This window comes from Haplochromis burtoni, unplaced genomic scaffold (genome assembly GCF_018398535.1).
Source record: "Haplochromis burtoni strain Fernald_Lab_line unplaced genomic scaffold, NCSU_Asbu1 Contig_2, whole genome shotgun sequence".
Lineage (NCBI taxonomy): Eukaryota > Metazoa > Chordata > Actinopteri > Cichliformes > Cichlidae > Haplochromis > Haplochromis burtoni.
Genome location: NW_024582363.1, coordinates 6,935,180 through 6,960,371, shown reverse-complemented (window position 1 = coordinate 6,960,371; position 25,192 = coordinate 6,935,180). Strand labels below are relative to the sequence as shown.

The following is a 25,192-nucleotide window of genomic DNA, read 5'->3' as shown; positions in this document are numbered from 1 at the left end:
CTTTGTGCAAATTTCACTTGAATAAGAACTTGAATAGAATACTAACCTACAGACTTATCCTAGTTTACAATAAACATATGATTATTTAATGATTATAATATAAAGAGGATTGCAACCATGAGATAGTGGACATGTTTGTGGCTGCTGCCTCTGGCCCTCCTTCACTGCCCTGTGGTCTGAGTAAACTTAGTGCAACATCCTGTCAATATTCAATGTGTTAATGATATGAGCCCCCACCAGGAGAGTGCAAAGATCTACTAGTTCGCTCCTGCAGAGAGTCTTTGTGGGCTACGCATGTGATTAAAATAAGAGAGGGAGAGTCAGTGAGACCACCGTGTGGCTATTTCTGGCTCCGCTTTGACCTACAAACTCTAATGAGAGAGGCAGGGCTGAGCAACAGGGAGACTTCAACCAAGCCTGCTCAGGTAACACACACATGCTCAGACAAACCTGGCCATCTGCTTGTAAGCTTCCTCTGCTACAGCGAAGATATGTGGGTCCATGTCGCCCATGTTCTGACCGCTGTAGGCGTTGATGATATCTGTTCCATAGATGGGCAGCGTCTCGTACGGGTTAATGGCCACAAGCACGATTCCTACGACGCGAGGAGAAAAAAAACGGAAGAATGAGCTGAACAGCAGCAAGACCACATAAAGAGGAATTATGCTGTTATGATGATAAATGATTAATATAGTTAATTATCTTTTTATCTCATGTGAACTGAATTTGTCTTACAATAATAGCAAACATGTCTTGAGTTTATCAGTGAGGATAATGGAATAAAGTAGCTAAAATGCTGAAGGCAGACAAAGCTTGTTTATTTAAATTAATAAATCTTCCATTATTAAGGTGATTAAAATAAGCTGAGAAATAAAGCTTATATTACTTTCAGCTTTAAAAAGGAACTCTGTGACAATTCAATATTTATCCCTTCAATGACACCATTACTTAACGCTGTAATTTTAAACTTGCAAACATACAGTCTGGCATCTTTGATAGACGAAGCACCTGCTTACCGCAGTAAGTGTAGATAAGCTTCGAGTCGATGAAGCGGACTTTGAGGTTGTGCAGCACTGCTGGCTCGTGGAGGTAGCTGAGCGCTGTGAGGTCATTCTCGCCCACCAAAATGTCAGGATTTCGCAGGTAAGGCAGGTTTTTTGTCTTAGGGTCCAGCTTGTGCTCAATGTTCTGAGGACGACCACAAGAACAGGACTTAATCAAGAAACAGCACATTATTCAAAATATGGCACAACAAGGTATTCGTTTTATTAAAAGATGGTGGATTGGTACAAAATCCTGGGTTAAAATATTAAAATGAGACTTTAGATTTGTTAGAACTTTACAGAAAAACATTCACCCATCTTCTACTCGTCACCAAGGTCCAGGTCACAGGGGCAGTGATGCCCAAACCTACTTCTCTCCAGCAACCATTTCCACCTGTTATGGAGGGATACCGCAATGTTTCCAGCCCAGCAGAGCTGCAACATCCCTCCAGTGTGTCCTGGGTCTGCCCAGAGGTCTCCTCCCGGTTGGACATGACCCAAACAACTCATCCGGGAGGAATCCTAGTCAGATGCCTGAACCACTTCGACTGGCTTCTTTTGATGTGGAGGTATGTCAGCTCTACCCTGTCTCACCAATGACTCGTCAAAAGCTTGTCATCCAAACTCTGAGTCCAGACAACCTCATTTGGACGTCTGGGTTCAGTTAAAAAAACGAAGACACAAATATTCGACTAGGACTAAAAAAAAAATGAAGGGACTCGAGCGATATAAGCTATATTACAAGATTTACAGCACTTAAATGTGCTGTTTCTAACCATAATAAGGAACTACCAGCCAAGTAGATTATGTGGTTCTATACAATACAATGTCACCATTAAACTCACTATGCCCACTGATCAAATGATGAGAAGAGAACATGTTTTTTAACCCACTGCTAAAAGGAGAAAAGATCTGCTTTGCTAACATCAAACTAAATTAAGTCCTGCAATAAAATCCACTCAGAGATTTTATCTTTAAACTGTTTCCATGCTGCTGTTTTCTGTCTGGGGCTTTCTGAAGAGATCAGATCATTTATATAACCACTAACAGAGGTCCACGCTAACAGGGTATTTGAACACTATTTCATATCAACGTTCTCAGAAATGTCATGAGACAGGCTACTGATTTTCCACTGCTCAAAGCTTGAGAGTATAAATGTTGTTTTCATTTTCGCTCCCCTCTTTCTATGTGAAAGCTTCTGCTGCTCGCTCCTTTTATATCTTTGTGAGATGGATGTACTGTATTTCAGATATTTGTCTGATAAGGATATTTGGTTCGGTAAGAGGAAATCTTCAGGAAGACAATATCAAGATTGAGACAGATTAGCTACATGTTTCACAGAATAATTGAGTTATTATGATCAGCAGAGGTCATCGAACACACATGAGCATATTGCACCAAAGCTGCATAACTATTCAATTTAATCAAAATCAGAATTCTTATCATTTTGCATATTTTAATTGCTTTTTGGAAGAAAAAAAAATTAGTTTCGGTTTGAGTGGATTTGCTCATTTAATTTTTTGGGGGTTTTTTTGAAAATGCTTTGTTTTAGTGTCGACTTTAGTCTTGTTAATTAGTTAATTTGGAGGGTATACGGAGGGTAGGTGACTCAAAAACAACAACAACATCTGCCTCATCAGACAGAAGACGTCTTCTATACATTTATCTTATATTTTTTCTAAGTCTGGTTTTGAATTGAGTTATTTCATTTTACTGAAACAGGTTTTTGCACCTATTTTCATTTTTAATTTATTTTTACTCAGCTATAGTAACCTTGGCCAACCTGGATGGTTACTACTTTTATGGCAGCGTAAAGCCCAGGGATAGGTAGTTTGTGACATTTAGCTTGAACAAAAAGGAAAAAACCTCATGAACCTCCATCTGACCTTTACTGACACCCAAAATCTGTTGATTGTTCTTTGGCACTTTTCAACAAATTAAATTTTAAATGTTTGAAGTTTTAGCGATATTAAGCAGCTGAGAAGCTAAACAGAACAAAACCTTTATCCTATTCTTCATGCCCATCATAAAAACAACAAATTTTGGAGCATCTTTTGGATGAATGATGCTTCATCTCCACAGACTTGGAGAATCGATACTAAGATGTGTTGAAGCTGTTCTGATAGGAAGCAGAGGCTCAACACACTCGAGACACTTTATGTTGGTGTTTCTTTCGATTTGTTAATGGTCTGTGTTTTTTAATATGACTGCATAAATCTTAAATCACTACGGGCAATATAGTAAATGGTTCAGCCACTATCAGGCATTCATTTAAATGAGTGCCTCATGGTAAGGAATAGCTTCATGCTGGTAGCTGTTTTTATTCTAAGCCAACAAATTAAATGTACTGAGATACATTAAAAATGCTCCACGGGGCATCTTTGCTTCTGCTACATCTCATTAGTGGTTATTGGTTTTATCATTAGCGCTCTCCATAAAGGAATCCTGCAGAGAGACAGAAAAACCAAGAGAAAGAAGGGGGGGGGGGGGAACAAAGAGGAAGAGGCTGTTTCTTCCCCCACCCTGCTCCTCTTCTTATCATCCTCACCTTTCCATCTTCCAGCATGAGCTGCAGGGAGACATCTCCACTTTTGTAGTCCTTGGTGAGCTCAGCAGACTTCCACACCTCCTCTACATCAGGTATCCAAACCCGAGCACACTGAGACACAGAAAAACACACACAAAAAACAAAAACAGATAAAGTTAGAAACCAGACATGTTATTTCACATCAGGTACACAATAAAGTGCTTTAATACTTGCATAAAAACTGCAGAGATGCTGCTGCGTTTATAGTATTAAACACGGGACCGTTTCTATGGACATCCAAATTTCTATCGTTTTCCCAGCCATGATTTTTAAATGAAATTATCCATCCATCTCCTAACACAGAGAGACAGACAACTATTTACACTCACATTCATACCTATGGGCCATTTCTATGTGTAATTTAAAAAGAAACAAACAAACAAAAACAACCCATGCTTTCTGCCCTTTTTACAAAATAAGGTTTTTTCTCCTCCCTGGAAGTTATACACATATAACCATCTTCGCTGTTGCAGAATTCTTCCATAAATTTGAACTCCCGATTCACTGAGTGACATATCTCCCCTTTTCTCACATCTCTGGATAAACCCACTCCACCTGATGCTCCATGCCAACACAAATCACTTAGGTTTCCTTCTGCTCAATTCAAATGGAGGAGGACAACAGGACAGTTTTACTAAAACGCCTCCTTTTTAATATATCCAATATATCCTTTTAATATCCATGACCTCAGAGAAAACACTGGGTTCTGTGTTTCACAGTCATGAGAACTCAGCTCCTAATGGTCAGTTAAGTTATAGAAACAAACAACTGAACAAACACTAGCTTATACTGACTAAAGAAAGCAGCAGTGGATCTTGCATGATGATAACTTCAAACCCACAAACACACAGGCATCACCAGAAAAGTGTTTCAGGCCTTACATACATGTGACCAGAGGCAATCAGCTGATCACAGAAATGTGAGAATACAGTGATGGACGCTGCCGGTCACATGGCTGAAGAGACTAGCTTATAAATGGTGACGCATGCCCACACTTATGCAAGGAAGCCCAACTGTACAGGAGTCAGCTGGAGAACCATGCAGCATATTTAACATTACAAAAGGGGAAAAATGAACAGGAATAACTTTTAATACAGAAATATTAAAAGTGCCAATTTTTTCCAGAGCATCTAATGAGCACATGACGATAAAAATCCTTGTTGAACTTTCAGGAACGCTCTCAGGCCTAAAGGATTTTTTTTAACCTTCATTACGTAAACTGCTCATGACGATTTCACAGAAGCAAAAGACAAAGACCTCACTGTAGAGGAGCATAACGGGAGAATAAGTGGTTAATTTTGTCTGCTGCTTCACTTCCGATCATCTGAATCATGACCTCATAGTCACACAAATCCTCATGAACCCTCCCTTCATAGTGCATGAGAGTGGCGGGGGTGAAATGGCAGCTTTAGCAGAGAAACTGTTGAGTCTTAATGTTGTAGAGCCTTGTGAACCAATTAGGGTTTTTTTCACCTGTAAAAAAGTGCTGATTCTCATTCCAGCCCCGTCACAATTGTCTGCAAACCACCTCAGGTGCACTGGTAAGTTTTGGTAAAGACAGAGCTGACTGTGAAAACAAAACTATTGGTTTATCGGTCGATCCAAGTCCTCCCCTCATACCTCATGGTTCCAAGCTTGGGTAGTGACCAAAAGAATGAGATTGCCGGGGAGAGGGAGCCTGCCATCGCTGCTGAGAATGCTGCCCCATGGCCCAGACACAGAAAGGGATAGATGATGGATGGAAGCTCTATCAAGTCCTCAGGTTATGCACATTATTCCTATCTCTCTCTCTTTTGGTGCAGAAACACTAAACACTGTGACCTGTATAGTTAGGCTATGTATAGTGTGGCACTTAAGAAAAATGAGAATGGCACTTGGAAATGAGCGAGCATCTTTGTAAGTTAGAGGATGAAGAAAATTTGAAAAAAAAGAAAAAGATATGCATGGAACACAGTAAATAGGGAATATTTAAGGTGTGTAAAAATAGGATACTATCACATTAAAACGAATAAAGTGAGTTGTGTTCCCAAGAGGTTAAAAACTAAAACTCTTAAAAGTCAACTCTTCCATTGAAGCAGTGTTGTTACCCAAACTGCCAGGTTTTGGCATCCATATAAAAGGGAACCAGTGCAGGACACAAAATTACTGGGATGAAGTTAGAACTTTCATAGGTGGCCTACGAGGTTAAAACACCAATGGCACCTACCAATGATTGGCAGATTCAGCCCAGAATCCCCCAGGTGGAAATTACTACAGCTGTCCTGAATACCATCTTTTAAATGTCTGAGTTAATAATGATAATAAATAGGAAATATTTAAAGCTTTGCCCGACTAAGGGGGTAAGAGGGTCAAATTAGATAACAGCAATGTTGTCTGACAATGTGCTACACTTGGAGAGAAAGGCAGAGGCAACACAATGTCACACGGGGAGTGCACAACTCTGTCTGCTGCTTGCTGAATGGTAGAGAGGAAGTTGTGCGTTACCTCAGAGTGACCCACAAGTCGCAAAGGTTTTTCACAAGAAGCCCATTTGAAAGAGAAAAAAAAAAACACTAAAGGGGCTAATTAGCCGCAATAAAGTGAACAGATCAATTTTTAACATTCGTTACAGTCTCAGAAATTACAGCTCTCATGTGGACTGGTTCTCCAAACAACACCAATCCTGGATATGCAGCAGCAATCTATTAGTAGAAAAGAAGTATATAAATGCTTTTGTGACAGTGGATCCAAAGTTGGATTTTTAAAGGCCTGCAAATGACCATTTAAAGTCTGCAAAATGCACAACAGCTACTTCTACAGTAGCAAAAAAATCTTTACTTGAAGTGCCTTATAGTCCCGTGTTGTGACATTTTAAAGTTGGATATCTTTTGCATTTCTGTACTGCAATTACTCACCAGCACCTACTTTATAGCAATACCAGCATGTCTTAGTTAAGCCAGTACTAGCTGATAAATCTACAAATATGAGCTAATTTATGTATCACACTCTGAGTTTATCTAATACTGAGACAATAAGTGTTATGTTTGTTGTATTCAGTATGTTTGAAGACAATGAGAGACGGAGAAACTGCACATCTATGCGTCTGTGCCGAGTTACACATGAAACAGCAGCTAAAAGGAAGAAGCTCTCACACACCAGCCAAATGATCAAACCACAGGATTCAACCACATTACTGTCTGACACCAATGCTCGCTATCATCTGCAGCATCAAACATCCTGCCTTATCTCTCATAAGAGGCACTTGAATTCCAGTGGATTTACAGTAATGTTATTCAAAATTAAATAAATAGATAACTCTCTACAAGAGAACAGAACAATTTTAGTAAAAGTGACATTCTTTTGGGATGGCTGCTGAGATCATTTTTAGAGAGGCTGCTGGTAAATTCTGCTACGTCGCTTCAGATGAGCCACTTTTAATGTTCATTACTGGAAAAAAAATCAGACATGATCAAATGCATGTTTTCTTAAATGAAAGCATGAAATAGAGCAACATTCATCGACATGCCAATGGCCCCTACCACACTTTCTCCAGACATTTTGATCCAGTTTATTTACACAATCACAACAACAGTGGCCTCAAAACCTTTATACTGCAAGGTAAAGACTATAAAAAGAAACCTCTGGCTCACGGAGAGGCAACCATCTGCCTAAGACAAGTATAAACACCACTCTGCAAGGCAAAAACTTATCAAACAGCATGTTTGACTGAGCGGCACAAAACTCCTAAAACAAGAAAGAAGGTAGATTTAAATGAAACGTCCTTTTTAAGCTTTTACTCATGAAGGTTTAGGTTCTTTTCATGTTTATATCGGTGTTTTCTCTCCGTTTAGTCTTCTCAAAGCAGCACAGGCTGTACAATCATGTTAAAGATTGTGATCTTAATATTACAGGTCAGGTTATTGGCATAGCTGCTGGAAAACTGGCCTTACTCTACCAGCCCTTATAGCAGAAACTGTTCCTCCATGCTCAGCTCATGTAAACGCATAAAAAGCTTTCCACCATTTTCCTTCCAACTTCAGAGAGATTTTGCTTTGTGTCAGATAACGACCACCATCATTAAATCATGGTCGATATGTTTGGTTATGGCTTTAAAGTTGGCAGCTGTAACTGTAGGATGACCCGATATCCTCGTGTTGGTGTTGTTCCCAGACCATCATGAAAATGTTGTTCCAGGTTCAACATTGCAAGTGACCAATCACATTGTTGTGACGTTATTCCTTTGCGCGCCAAGCCATTCGTGCATTTATGAAATTCCAATGTTGCAAGGACAATATCAATTCTGCTTACTGTTTATTAAAGGGTTACGGTTAGTTTCAGGGTTAGGGTCAGGGTCCATTGATCGGCGGACAGAGGCGGTTTCACGCAGCTTAAGTACAGTTTTTTGTTTTACGCCGGTTTTTCCCGAAGTCGCAAAAGTATGACGTCACAACATTCTGATTGGTCACTTGCAATGTTGATCCTGGAACAACATTTAGTATGATGATCTGGGAACAACACCAACACGAGGATATCAGATCAACCGTAACTGTAACTTAAAAAGAGGGCATACTGCATAGGCTGGATCTCGGGAGGATAGTGTAAGTTTTCTATCAGCCAAACAGAATATTTTAAAAAAGGAGGAAATGATGAAAGGTTTTTCACTATGGACTAGTTTTATTCTAGAAAATAAACAGGGGCTTGTTGAACCCATCACCTTTGTATTTTCTCTTATTGAAGTCTTTTTTCTTATCAAAAATATTAATCCAAGAGGAAAAAAAAAAAAAAGTACCCCTGATACAGACAAGAATCAAAGTTTTTCAGTAACATCCACCCAACACTGTCCTTTGATAATTAGCTGTATTCAATGAGCAGGATTTGAATGGGAATGTAATTTACGCATTTCTTTTTTTCTATGTCACTTGCAAAACTATATCACACTGCATACTCTGGTAACAAATAACAGAGCAACAATACGTTGTCTCTATAGTGAGCTATAGCTATGCCTCGTCTCCTCTGCAGCCTTGGTGAGTTTGGTGTACCTGTACATAAACCAGTTGTTCACCTGATTAGATTTCAGGTTAAAGTGATCCTCCAGCGTAAAAGTGGATCTTCAGATGACCCAAACAAAGGCTACCGTTCCCAGCTGCAGTCCATGAGTGTGGAGTTTGAGCCTGTTCAACTGCAGTATGAGAAACTCTCTGCAGAGTCTATTTGGTTCGCAGCAACTGAAATTTCAAAGTAGGAGCAAAGGGATTTTCCACTGGCATGGCAATCACAGATAAATAAGACACAAAACACTCATAAGTGGTTGTTAATATATATGATTTCTATACACATAAAGCTACTTAAAAGGAATTAAGAGAGACAGATTGGATGGAATTATAAGCAGGTGAATATAGGCTTTTACCATCTTCCTCCTCATTCCAACATGTCATCACTCCCTGCGTTAGACCATCCCAGCAGCCAGCCTCATGGCAACAAAGAGGCAGAAAGAACGAGAAGGAGGAGGAGAAGAGGAGGAGGATGGAGACTAAAAATAGCAACAGCAAGTTCTGAGCATCATCACACCTCACAGAGGCAAAGCTGCACACTTTCTGATCCTGGTAATTGTCACAAAAAGCACACACACACACAGAGCACTTGTTTCACACACCACTAGGTGTGAGGCACGATTATCCTGAATTAGTTAACACTGAAATATGCTCCCAATTTGCACATTAGCAGACATACATGGAGGGGGAAAGGAAAGACAGCACTGTAGTACAGCTGCAGAGGTAATGAACCATATTTATAGTCCAACAAATTCCCCTGGGTTCGGAAATAGAGGAGAGATGTAGGTTGAAACCACGCAGTCGCTTTCACACACACTCGCATTCACACACAGAAACTGACAGACATCTACATGTTTCAAGGACATCATCGTCCACAGTGAAAAAGAAGCTGGAAAAGAATAGCATCTAAATGCTGGAGAGAAAAATGTGATGAGTCGGGGTGCAGCGACTGTCTGCCTCAAAGACAGACAGAGAGACACGGGTGGATGGTGGAAGGGATGGATGGAGGCTGGTTAGGCTAGGCTGGTGTCTTCTGGGGTGGCAGACAATGAGGGGAGGCATGACAATAAAGGAGCAAAGACGTCAGAGCATGTGTGACATCAGCAATCATGTGACTACAGTGTCTCTACTTTCCCCCCACATGCTGAATGCAAGACTCGTCCATGCAGCACATGCTTGGTTGCAGCAAAGCAAGGATGAAATGTTTTCTGTGTGGCGATTTAAAATGTGTTCACTCCTAAAGAGAAAACAACATCTCTTATCAATATCACAGTATAACCAGCACATAAACATTGCAGCATTAACTTCCATTTGTCCCTCATTGTTGTTCTAATTTGAAACTAATCCTGGCGTATCCAGTTTATTTTCTTACAGTTCAGGAAAAGACAGAGTCACTGACTTGTTTATTAAAACAGTTTAAAGGGAACATATTGTGCTCGATTCCAGATCCATTGAGCATAATACGTCCATACACTGATCTGGCGGTCATTCTTTGATTGTCAGTGAATCAAAATAAAATCAAATAAGCAGCAAATTGCCGTGAAATAGATTCTCGTGAATTTGGAGGCAGCAAAATGACCTCCGGTGGCGGTTTATGCCCCTGACCCTTGGCATGCAGGAAGATTTTCCATGTATACAAATGTAAGTATGAAATATGAAGGGAACACTTTTTTTAGACATAACACCTTTTTCTAAAATGAACCTTCCCCATTTTAAGCGCTCTCTGAAAATAATAAATCAAGCTAGTACAAGTGGAGCTATGGAGGGTCTACTCTGAGCTCCTCCTAAATGACTGAGGCCTTATATCTAAGAGTGAGCAAAGCCCACCCAGGGTGGAGCGCCCACTCCAAGATGGGAATGAGTTGCTACCCCAAGTGGAAGAGGATACTTCTCTGGAAGTATCTCAGGGTCAACTTTATTTTAATTACTTTTGTTTTTAAATAGATTTGTAGTATAGGTTTCATTGAATACCACATGGACTACTAGAGCAGCTTTGCATGACTTCATGGATGAAAGTAACATATTTATCTCATACTATGTCTTGGTGCAGCTTCTTATATCGTCTGCCGTCTAAAAGATGTTGCTTTAGCTCTCTTCCCTGCTCCAAACATTGATGATTGGCTCATAAACCAACAATTTAGCTGACACTATATATACTTTATATATACGGGGGGAAGAGCATAGCAGATGCTTCAGCTGTTTCATATTGGCTACATTCAGAAGACAATGATTTAAAAGAAGAAATCCTGTATTTTAGTTCTTTTTAAGGGTCAAATAGCACAATCTTGGGATTGGGTTTGTGTAACGCATTTTTAATCTCAAAAATGATTTCTTCCTGTACTTAAGGTTTTCAGTACACAGTAGGGGTCAGCAGGTCGATTAACAGAAGGGAAAGGTCTTGAAGTTGCAAGTCGAGCTGATGCTAATCCTGGTTTAATTGAGACAAAGGATCAGGAACTGATTAGGCTACCTCTGGCTTAACACCAGCTAATCGTATTTCACTCAATTACACCGCAACTTCTTTACATGACGGCCAAAGTTTGTGCTCTTAGCATCTAAAAATCAACAAATGAAAGAAGTAAGAAACTACTGAGATGAAGATTAAACCTCTTCCACCAAAAACACTGTGGAGCCATTGTGGTACCTTTTGAATATGACAGAACTGATGTTATCACAGAAGACCTGTAGACGTCCTGAAAGTCATTTCAGCTTTAACTCTTCCGTATTCGACTGCAACGCCTCTCTGTATTAAATAATTTCTGCTAATGCAGAAACTGGAGGTGTACTGGAGGTTTTCAATGTCACAGATATCAGGAAGCTGGGAGTGTGTAAAGCGCAACGTTTTGGGGTTGCAAGGCTGTGGCGATGGGGCGGGGCATCCATCAGAAGTGTTTACTCTCTGCTCAGAGTCAACAACAGATTAAAGAGACGCAAATACGGAGCTCTGAGCTTTCGCTCTAGAAGTGGGCACCTTTTGGCCTACTGCAAGTCTCTTTTCCCCACTTATAACTCACCTTCTCATAAAGTGAGAGCCTGCATGGCTGGGTTTGTCCTCTTCAGTAAAGTGATACATTTACTGCATACTGCAGTTGCAGGCAGAAATATTAAGGAGCCATAGACTTGCTAAGGTAACACAAGCCTACTTCTTTATCTATCTATGAATCAATCATGCTTATCATGAGAGGTTCACCCCTAACTGCCTATTTGGAGCCAGGAAAAATCCCTTCATGATTTATACTTTTTTCCCATGCAAATGTAACTGAAAATCTATTGATTTTTGTGATATTTACAATTTTCCAAATGACTGTATTTCTCTGGGTATTTGGTTTTTGGGTGTAATCTACCTGCTACAAAAAGAGCAAAAAACTTCAAAACTATATTTCAGATTCTCATAATTTTCATTTCAGAAGGATTATGGCTGAACAACCTGAAACATCAGACACGCAGCTAAACTGTCTTCAAATAAAATATCTATTCCTCGGTCTAGTGACTGAGACAATGTTGTTCTTTTGACCGAACAGAGGAGCAAAAGGAATTTAGACAAGTACACTGCACCTCATAAAAGTAAGTCAAGCGGAAATGGATGAAAACCTTAATATATTTTGTAGCACAGACTGGCAAAGGCGACCTTCCAGACAGCCGCAGCGGTATGCGAAAAAGTGTTTTGCTCACATATTCTCAGTAAAGCGGTCAATGGAGACTGCAGAAACCTCATCACATGATACCACTCATGTGAGAATCTGCTGTTTTTCTGCTCAGCTGGGCAGACACAGCATGACGCCAAGATTTAGAGAGATTTCAGCGCTGTTGGAGAGCTTGGTAGGAAGGAACCTTGATTGTCTGCGCTCCCAACTAGACCATTGGCACAACTAGCGTGCCAATCGTCTACTGACTGCCCAGGATCTCTTACTAAGAGGCTCTGACGCTGATCAGCATCTAATCACATTAGTTTGGCCAGTGCTGACTCTTGGCATAGTGTAGGAGTAGTGTTGTTTGCCTCTTTGCACTATAAAAGAGCAGAGAATGGGACTCACAATTGTCCTCTCTTATATTTACGACACCATAACACACCAACAGAGTAAGTGGAAGACAGTTCCAGCTCGCCAGTTCTTTAGTTATTTAAAACAGTCAATAAAAAGCAAATAAATCTATGTGATAGCAATTACAGTGCTAGATAAGTTATCCAGAAGAACATATTGCTGGTCCATCCAACCAACAAAGTTGTACTGAAGCCTGCAAAGCCAGATGTGCATCCAAAAGAGGCACGAAAAACTACAAGCTACTTCCACTGATTCAATTTCGTCAAACCGTAACAAAGATGTTGCTGTTACTCTGATAACAAAACTCAGCACAGGCTAAAATCTGATTTGTTGCTAAGTGGAAGTTATTACTGTCCTTCTGATTTCAGTGACATAACCATTTCGAAGGGCGTGTCAGGATTGGGGCTCCACAGCCACCATTACAGAGGCAATGTAATAAAACCAAATTCAAAACCACAGCATAGAAAGGTTCTTTATATGACATAAAGAGAAACACCAGTTTATCATTAAAAGCATCCATCTCCTTAAAAAATAATGACACAACTATTTAATCAAGAGGGGAGGAATTTCTTTAAAGCTTAAAAAGGAGCAAAAACTTACTTTCAGAAACATATACTCCAACTCCCGGTTCATTTTGACTGTTGAGCGAGCTTCTAGCTCATGCTGTGACTCTGATGGTTTTGTGGATGCCTCCAGCCACACGCGCCACAAGACCAGACACTAACTGATCGAGCAGTGAGCTCCAAAGCTCGCTGGCAGATGAGATCTTCCCATTGTGTCTGCAGACACAAGCGGCGTTCAACAACGTTCCCCAAACTTCCTTGCCCCGTGGCAGACGACTGGCCTTCCCAGCTGTCTGTCAACAAAAATCTCAGCTTCCTTCATTGATCACATGAGCTACGAGGCAGACGGCGAGTAAACAGGACCGTCTCACAAGCCGCTCTGAAAAACAACTGCAGGCCGGGAGCTGCAAAGATGAAAACTGAACCTGGATGATACATGAAGGGAGCTAGCCTATTCAAGGAACGTAATATCTTCCCATAAAGCAATATTGAAATTCTGTAATTATTTATTTCTTTTACCATTGAATTCTGGTCATTATTTATGCTTTCTGGTCAAAATCAGATGATACATCAACACAGTCACATTAAAAGGACTCGCTATTTTACTCACGAACATTCAGCCATAGAATACTTCCATGTATCTTGGTTTGGATTGCAATGACCTCATGCATGAACGAGTACAACATGATTGCGCAATTACTTTAACCAGGTCATGGCAGTAACTGAATGCACATGCTCTCAATTACAGATAAAGGGGAAAAAATAAACCCATGACGTTGAATAATATAAAACCTGCCACCTGACGAGTTGGAAAAACACCTACAGATCTGACTATTCGTGAAGTTTTTTTAAATCAAACTGGGTTTTGTAACACGAGCATGTATCATTAAAAATGTCACATTTAATAGGGGTGGCAATTACACTAACTCACGACAGACTGCGATACAATACTACCACTATAGTATCACAATGGTATTGCAGTACTGTGAATAACTGAAACAGAAAGTCATCTGCATCAATGTTAAACTGGATAATATTTTCAAAAAAGGTTTGTCCACATTTTAGGTCTCTTAGGTAGGCTGCGTCTTGATACCAGAATAAATGAGACAAAATGATCATTCAGTTATGGCAGAAGTGCAACAATGCACGGCTGTCAATGGGTTGAAAAGGTCAGACATGCTGGCAACACCCCAACCAGTGATGTAACAGCAGGTGTTTTCCCTTCCATCATCTGCTCCTGACTACTCTCACTGTGTGACTTCACTAACTAGCACGTGGCCATATGTGCAGCTTGCTCAACAGGTTATCTCGTATCATACAGCTCTCATTTTCGCTGAAACAACCTGCAGCTCTTTGAGCTTAGGACCCATGTCAATTGAGACAGTGAGAATTTTTAGAGGTGAGACAAGCTGGACAATCACAAAAACAATACAGAGAATAAAAATATGACATTTTTTAAGTACCTTTCCACTGCAGCAATGCTGGGTAGGTCTGACGTGCCCTATAATAAATATTATAATAGAAATAAGAAGAATATTTATGTTAAATATCCTTTTTAAAGCCAGCCTTCCAAAAACCCTTACAAAAACATTCAGTGTAAACAATATTTCAGACTCGAAGGATAAATTACAATTAAAATATCAATATAAAATTTAAAAACCAGCCACTACAAGTCTTGAGTTCAACAACAACAACAATATAATTAAGTGTGACTCAACAGTTAAGATTAAAAATATATAATAAGTAATCTAAAAATGTAAAAATTGGGAAATTGATTTTCTTTTTAAATGACATAAATCCTTAACAGTGATTTAAATGTAACAATTCTGCAACTATTTTGACAAATGAAAAAAAATTATACCAACTGCTGGAACTGAGACATTATTGTTCATTCTTGTTGTTTACATTGTTGATCATTTTGCTTTTAGCATAGGTTTAACCAATCAGCGTCAAGCCCCACACAGCAGCTTTTCAGGGCCGATCAGATATACCTACTGCGAAACAAGTACTGTGTTCTGATATGTCCCTGAAGAACGGGCGGTTCCTGCAGTTTGACACACTACCTTAAAGCTCGCTGCAAGTTCCTACAGTAGAAAACATTTACATTTTAACTGACACTTGAATTATGAACCCGCAGCCCTTTGTTGTACGTCTTCCCCCACTTTCATATTGTCATTGCTTCACTATCCAAAAAAATTATCTTAGAAAAGAACAAAAGCATAAATAAATACTGTGCTGTAATTAATATACAATATGCAGACTAATTTGAGCGTTGTGAAAACCTCATGTGGGAATAATTTTCTAATCAGCTACAGAGAGATCTTTTTGTAACCGCCTCGTAGTATAATCACATATTTTAGTGCCTGTGTGTGATACCATAATCAACCAAGAAATAATAGCAGTAATGACCTAACCTACTATTAGCATGCCTATCTTTTCCTCTGTTTTTGCAACTTAACCTTTACTATGTTTTACTATTAAAGGAAAAACTGGATCTTACGCTGGATCATTCAACGAGCCCATATAAACACAACTTAGAAAGACTTTGTGTTGTATTACACTGACCTTTTTACATGACTTTCTTTTGTATTTTATTTAGATTGTTCCTAACTGAGTGCTTTTTTTAAATTTTGCTTATTGATCTTCTTATTGCATTATATGCAACAATGTATGGGTAAGAAAAGTCTAACCATGTTTAGCTCTCCAACACGGCGAATCATGAAGCTGTTTCAGTGTGGCTGGAACACGTTCGTTTTCTTTTCGATTCTGATCTTCACTGGTTTGTTGGTTTGTTTGTTTAAATATGAAAACTACCCAGCATCTCAGCTCAAAGTGCACGACACCCTTCTTGCTCTCAGCAGAGAACTTCAATCTTCACTTCACTTCACTGTTGCAAACTTAGCAACTTTGCAAAAAAAAATCTATGGCGCTCTTGCTTTAGCTGGGAAAGAGCCACACCTCCTCCTGTAAAGTCCAGTGGCTGTATAGGTACACTGCTTGTAACTTTCTGAGTAATCGTAGCAGAGCTGATATTTTTAACTTTCTTTATGATATTCTCAGACGCCCCCTTCTTGCTCAACTGCTCACTCTTGGTCACCTCAGCTCAAAAAATAAATAAATAAATAAATAAATTCCTATGCGGGGTAGCCGTAGTTCTGAGTTTAGTTTTACAAATCAATGTTGAGTCTAGCTATTTTAAAAACACAGCACATGTGCCTGTTATAGTGCAGCAAACACTCAGCTGTATGACACTCAAGTGTATTTTTGAAGCTTCAGTTGTGCGGTAAAAGGCCTTTTCAGCTCTGAGTCATCTTTTTAAGGTGCAGCTTGCTTTCCTCTCCACGAGAGCGCCCTCTCTTTGCTTCTCTTTCCCTCTTACTAGTTTTGATCTTGATCCGTTTTATATTGTTGGTCCGAGTTACAAAAAAACCCAAACAAAACAAAACACAGACTAGAGTCTTAAAGCAAAGAACTTCACCCCTGAGTCACCTCTCTTTAAACAGGCAGTCAGGTCACGCAGGAGACAAACACAGATTGCTGGTGTGTGTGTGTGTGTGAGTGTGGATGTTTGTGATAACATATGCACAGTAAGCGCCTATAAGGCTGACTCGTGTGCACAGAGGGCAGACTGTTTCCCGCCCCTGTGCTGGAAAAGCAAATCACATAGAGAGCCCTCCTAAAATACACTGTGCCATTCAAAGCAGAAACGAACTCTTGTCAGCAGCCATGCAAGCACATACGACCAAACACTCACCTGCATTTAAAGCCATTTCACCGCTTTAACAGATTTTTATGGAAACAGGCAGCTCAGTCGATGCATGGCTATAAGCCATATCCTGCTGGCAGAGGAAGCAAACTCAGCAGCATCTATTGGTAGCTGGTTGTAATCGAACACCTAAGTGCTATTTAAGCAGAATCCATGCATCTTAATGTGTATTTTTTTCTATCCCAGCAGAACCCTTAATTAATAATCTGCCAGTCAATTTCTCTGTTAATCACTTTATTGTTTCAAAAAACAAAATTAGAAAAGGAAAGGTGACATCTTTAATCCCTGTCCAGATATAAAGTGATTCGCTTTTTGCATATGACTTTTAGCCCACTGGTTGTCATTGGGAACATTCCAGGCTTTATAGGTAGCCCTCTAAAGCCACAGACACACTCTAGAGATTGTTCAGGAAATCTCTAGCAACCTGAAATCCTCATGACCTCTAGGAAAGTGCTAAATGACAGAAATTCAAAGTGGTTTCCTGACTTTCTCACTTAAAAGATGGAAAAAAATTAGAGTTTAAAGTTTAGATCCATCCCTTCTGAATCAATGATGGTTATTTCAAGCTGCTAAAATTCATTTACATTTCTGGTTTCTGGTCGCCATATCGCCGCTCATCTTCTCCTGTGTGGACATCCTTTAACACTCTTTACATTTTGCAAAAGCCTGATCATGTTAATTCACAATCTCAAGAAAATGCAGTAAATTGTGACAATTCTGAAGGATGTCTGCAAAGACCTATTTTGCTTTTCCTTATTTTCTTTTATGTATTGATACTTTTGAATGGTGGTGCTCTTCCTAAAAGTTGTTCCTATGAGCCCAAAGCTCAGGTTTCAGACAGTTTTTTTTCTATTCTTTGCTCTGTCGGATGTCAGTGAGCGAATTCAGGCACATAGCTCTAAGCTAAAAGCACAGAAGCTCCACCCACCTGCCATTCAAACCTTCTGTTTGTGAGGGGCAGCCAATTAGAAGAAAGATGGCTTAAAGGAAAAAATGAAGGGAGCTAAAACAGTTAATTCTGATACTGGATGAACTGAAGGGCTGAACAAAGGCTCACTACAAGATCAATGGGGATTAGTTTAAATCATGCAAAGCTACTCTAATACAATCCAAGTCTACGATAAGGAACAATAGGTGCACAAAATTCAAACATGATCAAGTCTAACCAGCAAAAGTTGACATTAAATAGGATCTAATCAATGCAGAGAAGTGTCATTCTTTCCAGATGATTTCCCATCAGTGCTTTAGCTCTACATGCAGCAATTAACACATGTCTTTTTAACTGATTCTAGAAAAACAGCCCTGAGGATACTTCAGTATCCGTTTGGTGACCAAAGGTTTAAAACTGTCTCCTCCTTGGAGCTTTGTTTAGGTAACAGAGACTGAAAAAGGTCCAGAGATTCACTTAAAAGAAGAGTTTAGTCCAGGTTTGAAATCATTGCACCGTCTTTGTACCACAAACGTTATTCACACTAAAGACACCAGCTGTCAAAGTAGGGGGATGGGTGACTCATCTCCCCTCCCTCTCCCTCACACAAGCACACACACCACTTTCTTGCATCTCTGCCTCACATTTACAACCACCAACACGCAAAAGCAAAACAACAGCATGACCTTGAGAGTTAAAAGTGCAACACAGGCCTCTTTCTAGCAGCAGTATCATGGTGTCTTCAGGGACTATTTGGGTCTGCACAGCCACACCGAGGCTTCAGGGCCTTTGAGCATCCTGGATGCTGAGGGGAAGGATGCTAAAGTGTCCGGATGCGGCGGTCTTTATGTGCATGAGCCAAGAGTACATAAAGAAAGGGCTCATACAACTGAGCCAAGAAGCTAAATCCAAAGTAATCTCTGACATTAAAATATGTCGATGCAAAGGTTTGAGCTAAAGCTTAAATAACAGGGTTTAAAGCCGAAAAAGCAGAGCCTCCATGTTGGCTGGCACCGCCTTTGCATCATCCTAGCCCCCTGGCTTCCAGAGAGTAAAATGTAAAATTAAAATATGAACGTAAAAAATAATATATGTGTTTTTCTCTTTGGAGATCCAATGGCAAAGTAAATCTTTTGGAAGATGTTTCTGCACGCAAAGGAGGACTATGAAGAGAGGAGGAAGAGGCGAGGAAACGACTCTGTGCTGCATCTGTCAGCTGCACCCATTTCAGCTGTTCATCCAAGGTTACATGTAAACACCTAAACACGAGATTTAAGCGGTTTCAACCCCGTTTTCATTCATTTGCAGCCGCGGACACAGAGCCTGCACATTCCCCGAGGTGCAAAAATCTAACTTTCAGCGTTTTGTTCGTCGGGCGGAAACCTAGCTATTTTTCCTAGAGGGTGAAGCCACGATTCGGACATTTATTTAGCGGACCGGCTACAAAAAGCAGGCACCTACACAAAGCTACACACTCGCGTTACCTTTGTGTACAGCTCCTCCGACGCTGCCATGACGGTCACTCGCTATGTCCTTCCTCCAATCTGGGCTGAAAGTCCGGCAGGTCTCCGCGCTGCTCGGGGCTCAGCGTGCGTTTTCATGTAGCGGGAAAGCAAAGCGTTTGTTGCCACGGAGACTCAGGGGGAAGACGTGCCTCTTATCGCCATGATAACCCAACAGGCTCCAGGCTGCCGAGGTTTCGCTGTCTCTCACTTTGCATTCTGGGTATGATGATGGATAAAATGATTCAGCCAAACGGAGGAAAACTGCTGCCGCGTGGGAAACGGCGCCCCCTAATGGTCAAGGCTTTATACTACACATAAAGGAACGCAGGAAAGAAAAGGAAAGGAAACACGGGCTCAGAAATATTTAAACATAGTAAACAATCGATAATTTGTACAATGCAGAACTCCAGTTTCTTTTTTAAAATAATGTTTTTTTATTGCATCTCGTGGTGTATGACGTTTTGAGCACACCAGCTCTTCATCAGACAATGAAACACAGGACAGCGCCACGTTAAATCACCTGTGATAGTTCACAAGACCAATGGCAATAATATCCAGTCAGAATCACGACTTATATAGGACAGATAACTGATAAATAATCTACATGTAGTGTGTACTACCCTAGCGTGAGTCAGAAAAATCAGTGCCTAAGAAGACAAGTAAGGAAACAGTAAGTGATCTCTCCACACACCCAGCAGCCAACATCAGGGATATATATATATATAATATAATGGCATTGATGCAATTGGTTAGGCAGATATAAAACCTACTCATGTTCAGTGCATTTATTGCATCCAGCAATGCAGGCACCTCTTTGAGTTTTCATACACTTGGTGACAATGCCTCCTTAATGGTATATATTTGTGTTTCATTTTCATAATTGTATATACATATAGCAAAAACCTTAGGTGACATATTCTGGTTAACTGAGCGAGTCATATATTATTTGTGAATTGTCGATGTAAAAACCCACCTAGGGACAAGGACTGGAAATTAAAAATATTTGTATCTATACAGCACGTCACTGTCAAGGTCTGTATTGTGTCACTGTTAAATTGCATTGTCCCTATTAAAATAATTTTGATCATAATGATGATTAAAAAAACATTCTCTGTCAGTAAAATACATTTTCTGCAGTGACTGTGATGTATAATGCTAACCACACAAGGTGACCGTTGTGTCACTCACTCTGTTGATGTGATAAAACCCGCTGTGCACACCCTGTAAGGGTGAGGTGAATACTAAGTTTGATGTACAGTTGTGCTCATAAGTTTACATACCCTGGAAGAATTTGTGATTTTTGGCCATTTTTCAAAGAATAGGAATTATATTACAAAAACTTTTCTTTCACTCGTGGCCAGTGGTTGTGTTTGCCCTTTTTAAATCAAAATAACGACACAAACTACCCAAATGACACTGATCAAAAGTTTACATACCCTCGAAGTTTTGGCATGATAACACACACACACACACAAGTTGACACAAAGAGGTTTAAATGACTACTAAAGGTAACCCTCCTCACCTGTGATCTGTTTACTTGTAGTGTGTGTGTGTGTGTGTGTGTATAAAAAATCAGAGAACAAAATGGTTGCAAAGTGCTTAGAAGTAATGCAAAGAAAAGACTTGGTCTGAGTCTGCGTGTGAAGAAGCTATTTGTAAGTCTGGAGGTGTGGGACCTGATTGACCAGAGGCCAGTGGGCCAAACAGCTGGTGAGAGGGGTACAAGGGGTCACCTGTGATGGCCCTGGTTTTTCTGAGACAAGAGTATGTGGTGATAGTCTCAGAGGGGTACCCGCTGCACAGCCTTCCTGTTCTTAGTAGTGGCCCCTGTACCAAACACCCAGCCAATCGGAGAGCCCGCTGTCCACTGAGGAGCGCTAGAAGGTCAGCAGCAGGTCCAGTTTATCCGGTCCAGTTTATTCTTCCTTAGGGCATCGAGGAAGTGCAGCCACTGCTAGGTTGGGTTGGTGTGCAGTTATAGGTGTACAGGGTGTACAGCCTTCTGGGAGTGACGGCTGGGAATGCAGCTCTGCGGGGATCCGGTGCTGGAACTAGGGTATGTAAACTTTTGGTAGGGTATGTAAATTTCTGATCAGTGTCATTCTGATTTGAAAAGGGCAAACACAACGACTGACCACGAGTAAAAGAAACGTTTTTGTATTGTCATTCATATTCTCTGAAAAATGGCCAAAAATCACAAATTCTGCCAGGGCACAACTGGAATGACAACAAATATGAAAAGTGGGGCTGAAACTTAACAACAGATGAGTTTAGACATCTGTTAGATCAGAATCTAATATTTAAAATTCACGTCGAAAACTGTGTTAATATTAATAATATACTAATATTAACACTTATGCATGCATGTGCGTGCTTCCTTCCTCCTTATCATCATCATAAATGCATGAAAACCACAAATGCTCTCTTGGCTGTTATAATATTTTACACATTTGTCCCCAGAGTTGGCACAAACTGAAGGCTCAAGAAACTGGCTTGAGATGATTTGATCTTTGCGACAATGTGTGTTATCCTGCTGTACACTGTGGTGTATCCACTGACATGGTCAGCAACAATACTCAGGTAGGCTGTGTTGTTTAAAACCACCCATGAGTGGCACCTGGTGTACTTTTTTTGCTGCTGTAGCTAATCTGCTTCAAAGATTCGACATGTTGTGTCCAGAGATGCTCTTCTGCGTACCTTGGTTGTAATGAGTGATTATTTTAGCTTCTGTTACTTTCCTATTAGTTCCAAGCAGTCTGGCCATTCTCCTCTGATCACTGGCATCAACAAGCCACTTTCACCCAGAGAACTGCTGCTCACTGAATATTTTCTTTATTTTTTTCAGACAATTCTCGGTTAACTCTAGAGATGGTTGTATGGAAAAATCTCAGTACATCCGCATTTTCTGAAATAGTCAGATGAGACCATCTAACTGTCATAAGTCCATTAAATCACCTTTTTCCCCTCATTCCGATGTTTGAAATCCAGCAGGCTGTCTTTACCATGTCTTAATACCCAAATGCAATGAGTTTCTGCCATGTGATTGATTAAATATTTGCCTTACCGAAGAGTTGAACCAGTGTATAATTCATATTCATCTTCACATGACATTGTATTGTAATTAGTTTTAAGTATTTAGCTCCTTTTCGTTCTACCAAGCTGTTCTTGTATTCTTCACCCCATTGATGTATTCATTCTGTTGTATTTTAATGACAGCCCAGGCTCCATTTTGTTTGAAGTTTTTGGCCCTGGTTAGGTCTCCCAAGGCAAATTAGTCCTGAGTGAGGAAATGGAAAAGAGAACAAGGGACCAGCTTACCCTGACTGGGATAGGGCTACCTAGGCCTCACCCTGGAGTCAGGAATGGGAGGGAGCTTAAGGGAGAGCACTTAGGCCTTAACCCATGTAGGCCACCTGGAGTTGCCCTTAATGAGAGGCGGTGGGCAAGGGTGGGTATCCTTGTATCCCTATTGCTTGCTGTGAGCACCCTGGGGGGTTTCGCCCATGGATGAGGGGGTTGCTTACCTGTGCCAGTGACTGGGTTTGTGCCTATGGACCGAATGATATTTTAGAGAACACAGCCTTCTGGGAGTGACGGGGTGTGGCTCTTGAGTGTCCTCCATTTAGTGACTTTGTCATCCTACTGGTGGACTTTAATGCTTACAGGGGAAACGACACTGAGACCTGGTGGGGCGTGACTGGGAGGAACGGTCTGCCTAATGTTCTGTTCGAACACCATGTTCGAACAGAAGGGTGCCCCTAAGCGCACATGACACCAGGACACCCTGGTTGCATGTCGAGGGTGGATTTTGTAACAGTATCATCAGATCTGCAAGTATATCTTCTGGACACTTGGGTGAAGAGAGGAACTGAGCTGTCAACTTATCACCACCTAGTGGCGAGTTGGACAAATCTGGCGTGCCTAAACATTTAGGCTCCTCTGCTTGTGTGACCATATTCCAAGGTAAGCAGAAGAAAATGGATGCTTGAATATTTATTCTTATTTAAACTATTTTGTTATAAGCTGTACTTAAATTCTGGCTCATGGAACACAGAAATATTCTAACTTCTAGAAAATAAACTATTTTAAATCTTACTATGTAAACAGATTTACCATGTAAACATTAGCAATCTGAAAGCACCTGAAATACATCGTAGGTCTTTAAAGATTACACAAAAGTATTGTGCAAAACTACTTTATTTACAAAACAAAATGGCACAATGTGACAGCAGGGCAGCCATGTACATGCACAACTTGGACAGATGTCCTAGCTTTGATTTATCACACCACAAGTAAATTGCATCTGGCCAGTAAAAACTTCTGGAAAAGCACTATGCAGGGCTAAAGATAAAACTACTTTAAGTCATGATTACACAAGATTATTTCCCCAAAACTTACACTATTTGTTCCTTGTTTTTGTCCACCAATGTATACAGCATAAAGACTGGTCCCTCTGAAGGATTTTACCCTTCAGGTCCTGTATCCCCTCAAACCCTTTAAAACCTGATTCATTCATGATGACTCCATCCTTAGGAGAGGACTGTGTCTGCATATAAAATGGAGCAGCACACAGTGTAAACTTAAAAACACTGCATTTTGCTCTTTTAAGAAGAGGATCTATTTCTGACACTTCTTGAAGGAACTACCTGCTACCAGCATTTGAGCCGCACCCAAGCTTTTTAGCATCTCTTTTAAACATCTGCTCAGTGCACCTTGATGAATAAAAATGCAGTATGTGAAGCTTCACCTTCGGGAGCCCAGCATCACACATGCAGTTCAAAGTGACACCCCAGCCTTTACTGCAAGGTCCTTTAATGCAGACACAATCATAGTGTTAATAAAACGGAACTTGGCCTCTGAATTACTATATTCAATCATTCAAGCATATTGACAGCATAATTTAGAGTAAGGTCATACAGTGAATAATACAAATCTGATGTAAAACATTCTGCCCCTGTGCCAGACAAATATATATCAGATACATACACACACACACAATCATAATCTCCATACTGAACACCACACTAAATCCCCCCCACGCCCAAACCTCACAAGATGCAAGCTTCTGCTGCTCGCCCCTCACTTCAGCTCGTAAACAGTCATATCTGCTGTCCATCCATTGTTCAGAGGCATCACAGACTGTTTCTTCAGTGTACATGGACAAACATGGAGGTAAAGACAAGACATGAAGGAAATGTAGGAGGACAATAACAGAGGAAAGGATGTGGTGGCAGTAGAGAAAAAGCCAAAGGGTGGGTTGAAACAAAAAAGAGGATTTGACATGGTTGACCTGGAGGTGTGGAATCCAGTTGGGTGGGGCCCAGGCCAGTGTGGAGAGGGTGGAGTGATAAAGTGAGACATAGGAGAGGTAATATTAAATCTCTGAGACTTAAGTGGAGAAGATTAGGGGCTGGGAGGTGCTGAGGGGGCCATCTGAGGCTGTGTGTACATCAGCCTGCCAGTTTACTGGCCACAAGAGAGGGTTTCCTCTGGGGCAGGTCCTGGGGGGTGGGGATGTGGTCCCCTGTGATCTCGGTCTTCTCTGGTGCAGCTGTTGGCAGCTGTTTGTTCTTTATCTTCGCTTTTGCCATGTTGTAGTCACCAGAGTCAAAGTACTTTTGCTGCAGAAAAACAGAAGATTCAAATTAAACAAAAGTGGCACCAATGAAAATAGACACCAATTTAAAAATGTCTCATTTTTTAAATGTCAGAGTAAATCCCACAAACTGC

At 40.5% G+C, this 25,192-nt stretch overlaps 2 protein-coding genes across 11 annotated transcripts in view; both read right to left on the bottom strand.

Moving 5' to 3' along the window:
• Positions 1-19,727, bottom strand: part of myo5aa (myosin VAa) — a 62,052-nt gene extending 42,325 nt beyond the window's left edge. For 3 of the 10 annotated variants that reach the window (XM_042218746.1, XM_042218748.1, XM_042218739.1), the window contains exons 1-4: positions 13,301-14,901; positions 3,592-3,702; positions 1,017-1,188; positions 451-595 (exon numbers count right to left, since the gene is read on the bottom strand). In XM_042218746.1, the coding sequence (XP_042074680.1) occupies positions 451-595; positions 1,017-1,188; positions 3,592-3,702; positions 13,301-13,333 (461 nt within the window). In that variant the 5' untranslated portion in view covers positions 13,334-14,901. Of the gene's footprint in view, positions 1-450; positions 596-1,016; positions 1,189-3,591; positions 3,703-13,300; positions 14,904-19,441 lie in introns of those variants that run through there. The other 7 variants (XM_042218750.1, XM_042218752.1, XM_042218743.1 and 4 more) reach the window with 6 other exon arrangements.
• Positions 19,728-24,912: 5,185 nt separating this feature from the next.
• arpp19a (cAMP-regulated phosphoprotein 19a) overlaps positions 24,913-25,192 on the bottom strand; it is a 3,812-nt gene continuing 3,532 nt past the window's right edge. Inside the window, exon 3 of the mRNA XM_014333125.2 lies at positions 24,913-25,083. Coding sequence (XP_014188611.1) covers positions 24,913-25,083 — 171 coding nt within the window. The remainder of the gene's footprint in view (positions 25,084-25,192) is intronic.